Raw genomic sequence first — 13,823 nt, 5'->3', positions numbered from 1 at the left:
AGGTTCACTTGTTTTATAAATACACCATTGTTTCTTTGTCCTGCATTGCAGTCATTTAGCTGAGAGAAAAATCACCTCTCTCGGTTTAGCTGTGGAAAACTACATACCTGTGAGCAAAGGTTATAAAGTATAAATTAATCCAAATAGAGTGACTGCTTAGGGTTGAGATGAGAAAGTTCAATTTCAACTCAAATTGTTAGTGAACCGTCACTATCCTCAAGTCATAATAATTGTTCTAGAGGAAATATGCAGAATGAAGCCGGTCCCTGGGTAAGGACTAAGTAAGTATACAGGGATGTGCGCAATACGGGATATGTGTGATGTTATATGGAGAGAATAGGGCTTTGCCATAAGTAGGGCTTCAATGATTTGTATCATTGATTAGTTTTCTGTTATCCTTGATTTCCTCATCTTAATTCTTATCTAAAAAGATGTGCATATTAATTTCTACTTTACAAACTGCGGGGAGGATTAAATGAAAGTATGGATTGGTTGGTTTACCAGTTAATTCAACAAATATATATGCCTAATGATTACTATGTGTTGGGCACTATTCAAAGTTCTAGAAATATATTTGTGAATGAAATGAAGTCATGGTGTTCACAGATCTTACGCTGTGGTAGGAAGAGACATGTAATAAGTAAATGGATAAATGTAGTATCTGTAAATAAAAAGTGCTATCTAATTAAGACCTCAAAAGCAAGGTGTAGTCAGAGAATGCCTGGGGCAGGGAGGGGAAGTGCTGAGGAAGCGTACCCCCAGCATCGTCCCACAGTTTCCGACATCCTGTGCCGACCAAATAGGTCTAAGTTCCTGTTACTTGAGAAGGGGTTTCTAGTTGTGAATTTTGCAGAATTTGAGGGTGGAGGGAGTGTTTGGATTTTAAGGTTGGGGAAGATTTCGGCATGGAGGGATGGCAGGGAAAAGTAGGGAAGCTGAGAAAAGAACACACATTGGCACAGAGATCCCAAGGTGCGTGTTGCTTCTGAGAAAGTACATTATTTCCCACACTCATCAGATCCTATTTTACACCACATTTGGGTTCCATGTTTGAATAAGGGGCATCAACCATCAACCATCAACATCACTCAGGGCTTTGGCCTAAAGCTGGGAAGCATTCCCTCCCCCAGTGATTTATCTGATTGCTTCTACAGCGCTCTGTCCTTCAGACAGCTCTGCAAGTTCGGGCCGACTTGCTGACCCAGGGAACCAGACCACCGGGCAAGCCGTCAGTAATCAAGTTTTATCTCCTTCCCTCTGTAACTTTTCTTTCTCACTCTCTCTCTCTTTTTAGAAATTTGGCTGCTGTTTCCAGTGGAATGAATCCCTCCTTGATTGCCAGAGGTATTTGCCTACCTTGTTTTAATAATCTTAATTTTCAAGGTTTGAGTTTCCAAGACAAACTCAGCTTGAGAGGAAAAGGTGGGGTGGGGGGGAGGTGGGGTGAGGGTGTGGGATGCTGGTTGGAGGAGAGGGCAGGAGAGGGCAGGGAATGCCTTTGGTTTACCACAGGATGTTCAGATTCTGTCACCAAAGGAAAAGCAAACAAACAGCAAACTGTCTGAATCATGGGCCTAAGCTCATGGCTGTTTCAGGACAGGGAATTCCTAAATGCTGACTGGCGCGGCCGACAGGACTGTGCTAAGTAACAGCCGAACCCTTAATTTTCAGTTCTCTGGAATTTTAATTTTTTTAAAAAACAGATTTTTGTTTTCTTGAGGATCAAAGCTCCCCGTCTTTCCTCGTCTCTGTTCCTGTTCCCACCACTTGGGCTCTCTTTTTTCAAAAGCAAGAGGCGTCCTCCAGCTTTCTCCTCTCTCAAAGGTTCTGTGTCTTCCTTTCCCGACCACTTTAAATATATATATATATATATTATTTAATTTAATTTTATATTTAATTTTATATATTAATAATATATATATTATTTAATTTTATTATTTTTTAAAAATAATCTCTTCATGTTTCCTACATTGCCTTACTACTTGACTCACCTGAAACCTGGTTCCTCTGGCAATCTGCTCTCATCATCCACTGAAACTGTTTTCACAATGGTCAAAACTTGGCCAATTTGACAACTTGGATGACTGCTCTGACTTCTTCTTCTCTTCACCTTCCTTGTCCTCCTCATACTCCTCTTTTCCCTCCTCCTCCCTCTCCTCTCCTTCTTCTTCATCTCCCCCTCCTTGTCCCCCTGATCTCTCTGTATCATCTGAGTCCTGTGGACCTCTCAACGTGTAGGTTTATTTTATTCTTTTGGTTTTCCTTTTTACCTAGATCTATGTTCAGTAAAATTATTTGTTTTCTTCTCTCTTCATCCTCCAAATATGGGTTAGGTTTCTTTTTTCTTTTCTTTTCTTTTCTTTTCTTTTCTTTTCTTTTCTTTTCTTTTCTTTTCTTTTCTTTTCTTTTCTTCTTTTCTCTTTCTTTCTTTCTTTCTTTCTTTCTTTCTTTCTTTCTTTCTTTCTTTCTTTCTGGCTTCATTTTCAATTTTCTTTTCTCTCCTTTGGCATTTTCCTGTTTCAGTAGCTCCGACCCTTCCCTTGAGCTCTAGGTTCAAATCCCCAAATACTCAATACACACTTCCACCCAGGTTCTCCCATCAGCTTCTCAATTTTAGCACATCAAAAATATGGTTCATTTTCTTCCTCTGATGCCTCTAATTAGGTGTCTAAACAAATTCTTATAATGAGTGCATTTCTTTGAAGCAATATAGATGTAAAATGACACACAAAAACAGGATATTCAGTACACATTTTTAAAAAAGATTTTTATTTATTTACTTGAGAGACAGGGAGAGTGTGCACATGAGCAGGGGGAGGGGCGGAGGGGGAGGAAGACTCCCCACTGAGCAGGAGGCCCAAGGGGGACCTCAGGACCCTGAGATCAGGATCTGAGTTGAAGGCAGACGCTTAACCTACTGAGCCACCCAGTCACCCCCAGTACACATTTTTAAGAACAAATTTTCAGAATGAGATCCAACATACTTTTCTAAAATTGAACACAGGAATTCAATGTTTAGGGCTGCTAGCGAGGCTCAGCTTGTTACGTGTCAGACTTGACTTCAGCTTAGGTCAGGATATCAGGGTCATGAGATCAAGCTCTACACCGGACTCTGTGCTGGGTGTGGAGCCTGCTTAAAATTCTCTCTACCTCTCCCTCTGCCCCTGCCCCTCCCCGCCCATTAGTACCTACATGCTCTCTAAACAAAACAAAACAAAACAAAACAAAACAAAACAAAACAAAACAACAACCCCCCCCAGGAATTCATGTATAAAACCCATGTCTAGAAAGTCCTTTAGAAGAGCTACTTCACTTAATTTTTTTATCATTATCATGTAGAACCATTATACCATATCTCTTTACAAGTTGTCTTACACCAAAAGTTACTTTATTTTGTACTTAAAATTTTTTTGTGACTATCACAATTCTCTGTACCACCCGGAGAAGACAATAGTGATGCGAGTATTTGACATCTTCAATTAGCCTTCCCGCCTCACCACCACCTGACACTTTATTACACAAACACTAGGTTTAGAAATTGTTTTTCTTCCCAAGCCCAGCTGCTGCCCTGCCAGGCACAGAGCAAGGTTTGTGCAGCTCGTCACAGGCAGGGTTTCCTGTCAATAAGAGAGAGGAAGCAGTGCTTTTGGATGAACCCTCATTGTCCCAGCTGGAACAGTGATCACCAGGCAGTGATAAGGACCTTTTTCATCCTACACAATCTGCACGAATCTGACTAACCTTGTTAGGGAGAAGAGGAAAGAAGGGGCGGTTACAAACACTGTTGGAAACACTCTTTCCTTGGCTTCTCATATCCCAACAACTGAAAGAATCTAAAGATGAATCTTTTAAGTAGTCAGAATGTTTATCTTGCCAAGGCTTTTTTTGGATCTTGTAGCTTTGCAAAGTGAATATAAAATTACATTATGGCATCAATTACAAAAAAAAAATTAATAGACTCCCTCAATTTGTAACTAAAAATTGGACTTTGTAGTGTGTTCTGGATTATGTTTTATATATTTTTCTTCTTTTATTTGGAGCAATTCATGAGCTTAGCATCCTCCACTTGAGGAGTCTATACTACAGGGTGTCTTTTTGTTTCACTTTTATATATTCTCACTCTCCATCTCATTCTCTTTAAGGAGGCTTACATCTAAAAGATGCTTCTTTTTGTTTTTTAAGATTTGTTTACTTATTTTAGGGGGGGAGAGAGAGAGAGCTAGAGAGAGAGAGAGAGAGAGAGAGTACCGAGTGAGTGGGAGGGGCAGAGGGAGAGGGAGAGAGAATCTTAAGCAGATTCCATATTGTTAAGTATAGAGCCTGATGTGGGGCTCGATCTCATGACCCTGAGATCATGACCTGAGACAATCTCAAGAGTCGGATGCTTAACCAACTGTGCCACCCATGTGCCCCCCTAAAAGATGCTTCTTAAATGTTTGTTGAATAAATGCTAGATACAATAGAGACATATCAGCTTTCTTTCCTTCTCCCCAAACTTGACATAAGTATATTTTCTCTGTTATTGTAGAAGTTACTTTTGATATGTTAAACCAAAATAATTATTCCCATTTTCCAGATGACAAAACTGAACCCCGCAGAGGTTAAATGATTGTGTGTGTGTGTGTATGTATGTGTGATGGTGAGTCGGGGATCTGGGGAATTAGCTTGTCGATAACAAGTACATTAACAATAGTGTCTGACTTTGGCTATTGTTCCCAGTGGCCTATGATCCTAAAGTAGGAAAAGACTCCTGTAATTTAAATAACTTTCTTTGTAAGAAATATTAATTTAATGATAAAGCTAAGAGGAAGATTGAAGCAACTAAAAGGTTTTTGGGGGTCTTCCTTACTCAGAGGTTGATAGCAGCATGGCTCTAGAGTATAAAAGCATTTACATTGAACCTGGTGTCTTGTGAAGTTCCATCTAAAAGTCTTCCTATCATAAAATTCTATTTAAAATTAAATAAGGACTAGAATGGGCTCCTAAATCCAGGTGAACTGGGGCTGAAATGTATTTTCCAGGCAAGTGTAGGAAAGCAAACAAAAATGCTCTTATTTATTACAATCACTTTATTTTATTTTAAGATTTTATTTTTATTCATGAAAGACACAGAGAGAGAGAGAGAGAGGCAGAGACATAAACGGAGGGAGAAGCAGGCTCCATGCAGGGAGCCTGACGTGGGACTCCAGGATCACACCCTGAGCTGAAGGCAGACGCTAAACCGCTGAGCCACCCAGGCGGCCCTAATCACTTTATTTTAAAATAAAATATTTTTCGTTCTTTCCATAGACAGTGCAGTACAAGTTTGAGAGTTTTGGATTTAGATAATCTGGGTTTGAGTCCCAGATATCATATCTTGAATAGCTGTGCTTGACACTTTATTATGCATTATTGCTCATTTGTATTTTGACATTGTAAAAATGACGTCAGTTAGCTCAGAGTGATTAAACAAAATTTCAAGATATTGTATCTGGATTCAGGAGCCCATTCTAGCATATTACTTTATAGGATTTAAGACTCACATTGTGTGTATGTGTGTGTGTGTGTGTGTGTGTGTGTGTGTGTGTGTGTGTTGCAAGTAAACAAACAAATATACGTCCTTGTCAAAATGGAAATGGTAGTGCTTGACTTGTTTAAGTAAGGTGTGTTTGATTTAATTCTTGGGATTTCCAGAAACACACATATATGATCTAAAATAACAAATGTATAGAGAATACAAATAAAATAGAAACTATAAAATACAGACTATAAGAATGTCATGTGAATGCCAGCATGACAGATTTTTTTAAAGCCAAATCCTTCCTAAAATTTGTTATAAAAAATATATAGAACAACATGTAAGATCGAATTTTCAGTATGCATCTGGAGAACATCCTGAATGTGTTCTTAACTTTAGGGACATGTATTCTCAAATTCATTTGAATCTAAGAAATTGAAATGCTAAGATCAAATCCTTTAGTTTTAGGACGTCTGGGTGGCTCAGTGGTTGAGCATCTGCCTTCTGCTCAGGGCATGATCCTGGGGTTCTGGGATCAAGTCCCACGTCGGGCTCGCCGCATGGAGCCTGCTTCTCCCTCTGCCTGTGTCTCTGCCTCTCTCTCTCCTCTGTCTCTCCTGAATACATAGATGAAAACTTAAAAAAAAAAATCATTTAGTTTTAAATGGTTGTATAATGATGCTAACACAATGCCATGGAAAGTAACACAAAAGGGTAGTATGGTATTTGACAGGATATGTTTGGAAAGTGTACTGTCCATTTACATGTACCCCCAAATCCCTCGTAGGGAGTATATGTAAACACCTGATTTAGTTCCAGGTTAGGTGCTCAGGTCAGAGGTGCTGGATCGTGTGTGCCTTCCTCCCGTCATATACCATCTAGCCTTCCTCATAATCCCTCCTCATCTCACCCCAGGCCCTTACATGTAGAATAGGGTTACAAGGTAATGCAACTCCAGAGGGTGACATTTACATGAGTCTCCATATATAAATGGCGCCCCCTGGAGTTGTGCAGTGGTTTAGCCTGTTGATCATAGGAAGTAGCTAGCCCTATCCAAGAATTAGCCAAAATAGCATCCAAAGAAATAGCAGCTTAGAAGTGCAAATACTCTCTTCTTACCAAATCTATATTTTTGTTTTGTAGGATTTACCATTGTTAACCTTTAGCCTCTACTCTCAGCTTGTGTAACCCTACTTATACCTCCAGGTGTTGAGTATAGGCAATTACACCACTGACCACCTGACCACTTTATTGCCCTATTATTTTGTAACATATGTTTGGATACCTAGATAATATAGAAAGGCTTTTGGATTTTTTTTTCTACTTCTCTTTGATTTTGGAATGGATATTGAGGAATATCCTATCTAAAGCTCTTAATATCTCTTATGACCAAAGATAACATGCAATTAAAAAAAATAATATGCAACCAAAAGAATCACTATTCTTCCTTTAGTTCAGCCAGGACACTGTTCTATCACTGACAATAGAACTGGGGCTTGTAGAAGAGTCTGGAATAAATTCCACGATCTCAATCTCAAAGGCTAAATGATGTATGCTACCATGTTTTGCTTTGTGTTAATAGTCCAATTCTCATTTATTATTTATTAATTGCCTAAAATTGTTTTATTCTGATGTTTATCTTTCAAAATGTATAACCAACCAGAGAAATAGATTCTATAAATTTGTATTCATTACATAAAGTAAATTCATAATACAATCATCTTGTAGGGTAGAAGCTGTAAGGGGAATTTTCTGATATTCTTATTTTTACTATATATTGAGACTTATCAGTCAAATATTCATTCTTCCAGATAAGTAAGCTATTTTTTTTTAGCTAGGAACTGCTTGAGGTCAGGGACTTTGCTTTACTTAACTCAGTTTCCTTAATGCCTAGCACAGCATTTGGCGTATCATAAGCACTGAATGTGTGTTTGTGGGAGTTTGATATTCTTTTTTGGATCTTAGTTCCATTATGTCGTTAAGGTAGAGCAAGGCTATGTGCAAAAAATATTCTGAATTTAGATGTCAGTTGTTTTTGTTTGTTTCTGGGGACATGTCAATTCCTTTTATTTTACAGCTAATAGAATATTTTGACAATGCAGCGTTATTTTAATTTTTTTGCAGCATAGATATAAATTGAAGTAAAGCATTAGTTCAAATATATACTAAAATTTCAACAGAATAATGTTGTGTTGCTATTGAGATTTTCTTAATTTTTTATTGTAGTAAATTACATATAACATAAAATTTATCATTTTGACCATTTTTAAGTGTGTAATTAAGAGGCATCAGGTACATTTACAATGTGCAACCACCACCATTATTCATTTTCAAATTATTTTCATTTTTTTAAACAAAAACTTTGTACCCATTAAACAATAGCTCTCCATTCCTTCCCCTGCCCCCAGCCCCTGGTAACCTCTATTCTACTTTTTGTCTCTATGTGAATTTGCCTATTCTTGTATAAGTGGAATCAAATGATATTTGTCTTTTTGTATCTGGCTTATTTAATCGGGCAGTGTTTTCAAGGTTCATCCACGCTGTTACTTTCGAACATAATGGGCATATGTAGCTCAGTTTATGATAATAAACTGGCTAATCAGAACTACCTGTGTTCCCACAAATAGTAGAAATGAAACTGCCAAAAAGAAAGATAGAGGTAGCCCTTATATAGAGAGGTAAGTGGTGATAAATACTCGAATGCCTTGCAAAATAACAGGTAGTCGTTACTAAGGAGTTATCTGAACGGAACATGCAGCAGTGAGTGCTGATGACTGGGGCCACCATTACCTGGAGAGCTACAAGATTGGGACTGCATTGGACACCTTAAACCACCACCCCCTCCAGAGGAAAGTCGGCTAATAAACATTAGTGGAATCAATGAAATAATCATATGCTCACAGTAATCCTTCCCATAACGTCGCCTTGTGTTGGGTTGATAAATCAAGTTTGTCTTCACAAAACATTTTCTGTAATCTCTCTCTCCCCATGTAGCCCGTACGTGCTTACTTTCCGTAAGATGCCAATTCTATTCCCTTGAGCACAATGCATGTTTGGTAGGTGTTATTTGCTTGAGTGATCGTCAAGAGCATGTGGCTAGAAATGCTCTTGCTTCTTGTTTTGGACCATCTTTTAAAAAGCTAGGTTGCCTGGTGTGTGGAAAGTAGCCTTCAGTGGCCCATGTTTTCATTCTGTGTAGGGCTTTCATCACAGAATTTAGAAATGTTAGTTAATGCCTGATAGAGGCATCTTCCATTGGTCTGATTCTTGAGAAAATATATAATTAGCCCACTATTCTACTAGTAGCCTGCTCATTACTAGATTACTTATTAGTTCACTGTATTCCTAGAATTTCCCTGTTGTGGGCATAGGACTGGTCACCGTAAGGTCTGAGAATCATGGCATGTAGGAAAATGGAAACAGGAGCAGCACTCAGAAAGTCTGAACATTTCTCTCTTTTTCTGTGGAAATAGATAAGACAATGAGGTGTTTTTTTTTCCCCCATCGTTATGCATACTCACTACATATGGGACTTCAGTTAATATCCTCTGCCAACAGAAATGTTCAAGCAGATGCTCCAGAGATGGAACCCTTAAGATAGTGTTATTTCTTGAGTCAAGTCTATGATTCTGTCCCTGTGATTCTAAGCATGGTCTCTCACTTTCTGTTTCAATGAAAGAATTGACCTAAAATCTTTATTTAGGATGTTATGTAGTGGGAAAATCTCATGAGATTAGAACACTGGAACTCACATTTAAAAAAAAAAACTTGTCAACATCAGAATGCTATAGAAGAATGCTACAGTCTGGCCTAAACCATAGGTGGCTTTTCTTCTTGATGAGATGGGTGGTGCTAATTCTCAGAGATTTACATTTCTTTTAAAGATTTTCAAAATTTATCTTTGACGGAGCAAGCGAGCAGAGTGGGAGGCAGAGAGAACCTTGAGTGAACTCCACGCTGAGCATAGAGCTCAGCTCACAACCGTGAGATCACAACCTGAGCAGAACCTGAGTCAGTGGCTTAGCCAACTAAGCCACCCAGGCGCCCCTTAGAGATTTAATTTGAAGTCACTGTGGCTGTCGGAGAGAATTTTTTTTCCTAGGAAGTCTTTTGGAATGTCTCACTTTTTTCCTCATTAGTAAAAATAGTAGAGTTAACAGTTAAGTTTTTAAGGGAAGACACTTTGGCATCATTTAATTTAAGTCAGCTTATATTTGGAATTAGGAAGTGACTTTACAGACATCAAGAGACAAATAGTTCAATTTGCCAGGAAGCTGAAGCCATTTCACTTGTTCTTTCTGGCACAGTAAAATATGAAATTTTCATTTAGGAAAGGTGATTTATTGTGACCTAGACTACCCACTGAAGGTCAAGTAAAAAGTAAAGCATTTATATACACTGAACCAAAGTGCATAATTTGTACCAAAGAATAGTGTATTAAGACCTGTATTAGTTTCCTAATGCTATGCAACACGTTACTACACGCTTCGTGCCTTAAAGCAACACAAGGTTATTACCTCTCAGTTCCCGTGGGTCAGGCGCCCAGGTATGGCTGGGCTGGGTTCTTTTCTCAGTGTGCACAAGGGTGCAATGGAAGCAATGGCTGGAGCTGGAATTTCCCCTGGGGTTTGGGGTGCTCTTCTAAGCTCATTGATTGTTGGCAAAATTCAGTTCCTTGAGGACAACCAAGCCAGTGAGAGCAGGATGAGACGCCATCTGGGAGTGGTCAACGAGGCAGTGCTCAGCCGGACATGTGAAGACAGCTGAAGAGTAGAGGAGGAGCTGGTCAAAGGGCCGAGGGCCACAGAGAGCAGAAACGGATGCCCATAGGCAGTGGGTGTGAGAATTTGGAGTTACCTGATGATCCTGGAGGCAGCAGTTTACAGTCCCTAAGAATTAATAAATTAATGGTATTAGGGAATGAAGTTAGAAGACAGAAGACATTCTTGCCCCATGTCATCCAGTATGTTCATCAATTATAGCTCCTTTTCACAAAGAATACATTTGCGACCTCGGTCACCTTTAGACATGCATTGTGTATGGTATTTTCATAGGTCACAGCTCACTTTTACAAAAATCAGCTTTTCTATAAATGGAATGTATTTCTAGTGTAAGTCTCCTTTCTACCTGATGGTAGAAAACCTTAGTTATCTTCCAGTAAATCTGATCCATGTAGTGACTCCTTTCATTTCAGGACTTTAACTTTGTCAAAGAAGAGCTCAGTGTCCCACTCTGGAGATTCAGCTGCACACGTGACATGTAGGCTTCTCTCGGGAGGGTGCATCTGGGCCTCAGCTGTTCTTTGACATGTGCTGGCACGCGCTGAGGCGGAAATCCTCTTGTCTGTGGGTATATCCCCCTGTATGCAGTGAGATGTTGCAAACCTGTGGACCCTACTATCAGATTTATGTAGGTCTGTTTCTATTCTACCTACCGCTGCCTTTACCCCCCTGTGTACCAGACCCATCTGGCATCAATAGTTCACTCTCTTGACTCTTCTATCTTCCCCCAAGAATTTCAGAAAACTGTCAGAGGCTCACTGGTCGTTTCTACCCAATGGCTAATGAGCACATTAGAGGAGATGGCATCTCGGAAGTGTTCATTATCTCGTTGGACCCTATGTGTCCCCTCAGATAGCCTCAAGCATGTCTGGCTGGATTATCCAAAGTTGTCTTCCATCCCCAGTCTGCCCTACTCAGCCTAAGGGTGCAGGGTATCAGGCCCCTTCTCAGGACTTCAGAGATTTCTTTTCTTTACATTTTCTTTCTTTCTTTCTTTCTTTCTTTCTTTCTTCCTTCCTTCCTTCCTTCCTTCCTTCCTTCCTTCCTTCCTTCCTTCCTTCCTTCTCTTTCTTTCTTTCTTTCTTTCTTTCTTTCTTTCTTTCTTTCTTTTCTTCTTTCTTTCTTTCTTTTCTTCTTTCTTTCTTTCTTTCTTTCCTTCCTTCCTTTCTTCCTTTCTTTCTTCTTTTCTTTCTTCTTCTTTTTTTAGGACTTCAGAGATTTCTGAGCTATCTTCCATCCTCCACAGAGCTCCCCCCAATCCCAGACTATCTTTCTCTTGTTTGCAGGGGTAAAGGTTATACAGCTCCTCATGTTTTTTTCCTTTTCAGTCTATTGGTTAAACGATAGAAAGTTTTTCTTAGATTTGGTCTTCTCTAGAGATTAGTCTTTTGAGTTTCAAAATACCCAGATCTTCTGAATTCGAATCTCTGGCTTTCATAATGACTCCTGCTATGAGTTGCAAGAATTTATTTGGAGCTAAAGCCAAGAACTTGCTTCTGATTTTGTATGCAGCTGTGTTAGTCATGCCTCAAGCCAATGTGTGCCACTCATGTCATAGGGCGATGGTCTCAGAAAGAGTGTGCGTTGGGGTGCGGGGAGGGCCCTGGCAGTGATGCTGTTGATGAAACAGGGTGGTGATGCCAAGGAGTGGAGATCCTGGTATCTTAAATTGTTATCCCTTAACACACTTAAGCAATATATGAAATTCAGAGGTCTGTTAATCTTTAAGAAAGCTTTCCTTTGATTCCTCTTATGAGGAATTTTTAGAGGACCTAGGGCCTTTTAGCCCAGAGAAAATTAGTCTCTGTGAGCCCCTGATTGGTGTTTCTAAATGTTCACCAAGCTGTTGGGTGTGGGATCCTCCAAAAAGAAGGAGGAAAGGAAGTCTCATGCATTGAATCCCTATTTTGTGCTTCTGTTATTAGGTTATTTGTTTATAAAAACCATGTGAGGGTATTGTCATCATATTCCCACAGTAGAGAAACAGAGGCTCAGGAAAGTTAAAGCAACATATCCTTAGAGAAGGAGGAGGGCAAAGTGATTACAAGCACAGTCTCTGGAGCCAGATCGTCTGGTGTTAAACCTGGCTCTGCCACTTACTAGCAGTGTGACACTGGACAATTTGCTTAACCTCTCTGTGCCTTGGTTTTCTTAACTGCAAATGGGAAACTGATAATATGTACTGAGGGTTGTGAGAATTAATGTGCTAATGTATACAAATAATTAAAAGAGTGCCTGGCACTTAGTAAATGGTATAGAAAGGTTTTTATATGATTATTATCATTATTATTATATATATTTTAAATTATTCAGACATAAAGCTATTAAGTAATAGAGCATGAATTTGAATATATATCAGTCTGTTTTATTTTTTGTTTTTTTATCAGTCTGTTTTAAAACAAACATATTACCATACTTAATGTAATACCATTTATTCAGATTAAATTTTATAATTTCTTCAAGAATTTCCTTCCATAAATATTATAAGCCCTTCCTATATGCCAGGCACTGTGCTACATAGCACTGAGGAGATGCTTTGTATGCATACAATTACATGTTGAACGTTACCATATCAAGAAAGTTGGCTAGATGGATTATATCACATTTACAGCTTATGCTCCAAATGGGCCTCATAAGGGATCCTGGGAGATTTAGGAGGGTTCAGTTCTCCACCCAAGAAGATGTGACAAACAAATTCAGAAAGTTGAAAAAAAAAAAAAAAAAAGAAAGTTGAAAAATGACTCTACATCAAAAACCATGCAAATACAGTTTCCACAGTGGGGGGCTTGATTTATAACCAAGTAACGTCTTACATAGGTTATGTCATTTAATAGTATGGATACATTTATTCAGGGCTGGTGCCATGGGGTCAACTATATATGCACTAAAGTCAGATATGCACTCTCTCTCTGAAAATTTTTAAAAATCAAAAAATGAAATATTAGAAAAGGGGGGGCTGGGTGGCACAGTTAATTGAGTGTCTAACTCTTGATTTCGGCTCAGGGCATGATCTCAGGGTCATGAGGTCAAGCCCTGCATGGGGCTCGGTGCTCAGCATGGAATCTGCTTGAGTTTCCCTTTCCCTCCCACTTGTGCTTCCTTTCTCTGTCTCCCAAAAAAATAAACTTTTAAAAATAAAAAATAGAATAATAACAAAATAAAGTCGGATATACAAAAGGAATCATAAATTCTAATCTTCCGTAATTGAGGTAATGTTCTCCTGCCCCCAACCCTCTGGCTAATTGGCTGGAAGTGAAACAGGGAATTTAAACTTGCTCATTAACATGATCTTAGTTCTTCTAGTTTAAAATAATCTTACGTAGGGTTAACACAGTCTTTTTTTTTTTTTTTTTTGGTAAATACTTCATCTTTCAGGATTTATCCATTTCTTTTTTTTAAGATTTTATTTGTTTATTCATGAAAGAGAGAGAGAGACAGAGAGAGAGAGAGAGAGAGAGGCAGAGACACAGGTAGAGGGAGAAGCAGGCTCCATGCAGGGAGCCCGACGTGGGACTCGATCCCAGGACTCCAGGATCACACCCTGG

The 13,823-nt window shown here is 39.0% G+C and overlaps 1 protein-coding gene across 3 annotated transcripts in view; it reads left to right on the top strand.

Annotated features, from left to right (window-relative positions):
• Positions 1-13,823, top strand: part of LOC121474663 (homeobox protein aristaless-like 4) — a 371,873-nt gene that overhangs the window by 241,655 nt on the left and 116,395 nt on the right. For all 3 annotated transcript variants that reach the window (XM_041727708.1, XM_041727707.1, XM_041727709.1), the window contains exon 4: positions 1,295-1,344. In XM_041727708.1, coding sequence (XP_041583642.1) covers positions 1,295-1,344 — 50 coding nt within the window. The remainder of the gene's footprint in view (positions 1-1,294; positions 1,345-13,823) is intronic.

This window comes from Vulpes lagopus, chromosome 13, assembly GCF_018345385.1.
Source record: "Vulpes lagopus strain Blue_001 chromosome 13, ASM1834538v1, whole genome shotgun sequence".
Lineage (NCBI taxonomy): Eukaryota > Metazoa > Chordata > Mammalia > Carnivora > Canidae > Vulpes > Vulpes lagopus.
The sequence above is the reverse complement of the archived record's forward strand: the minus strand, read 5'-3'. Positions and strand labels throughout refer to the sequence as shown.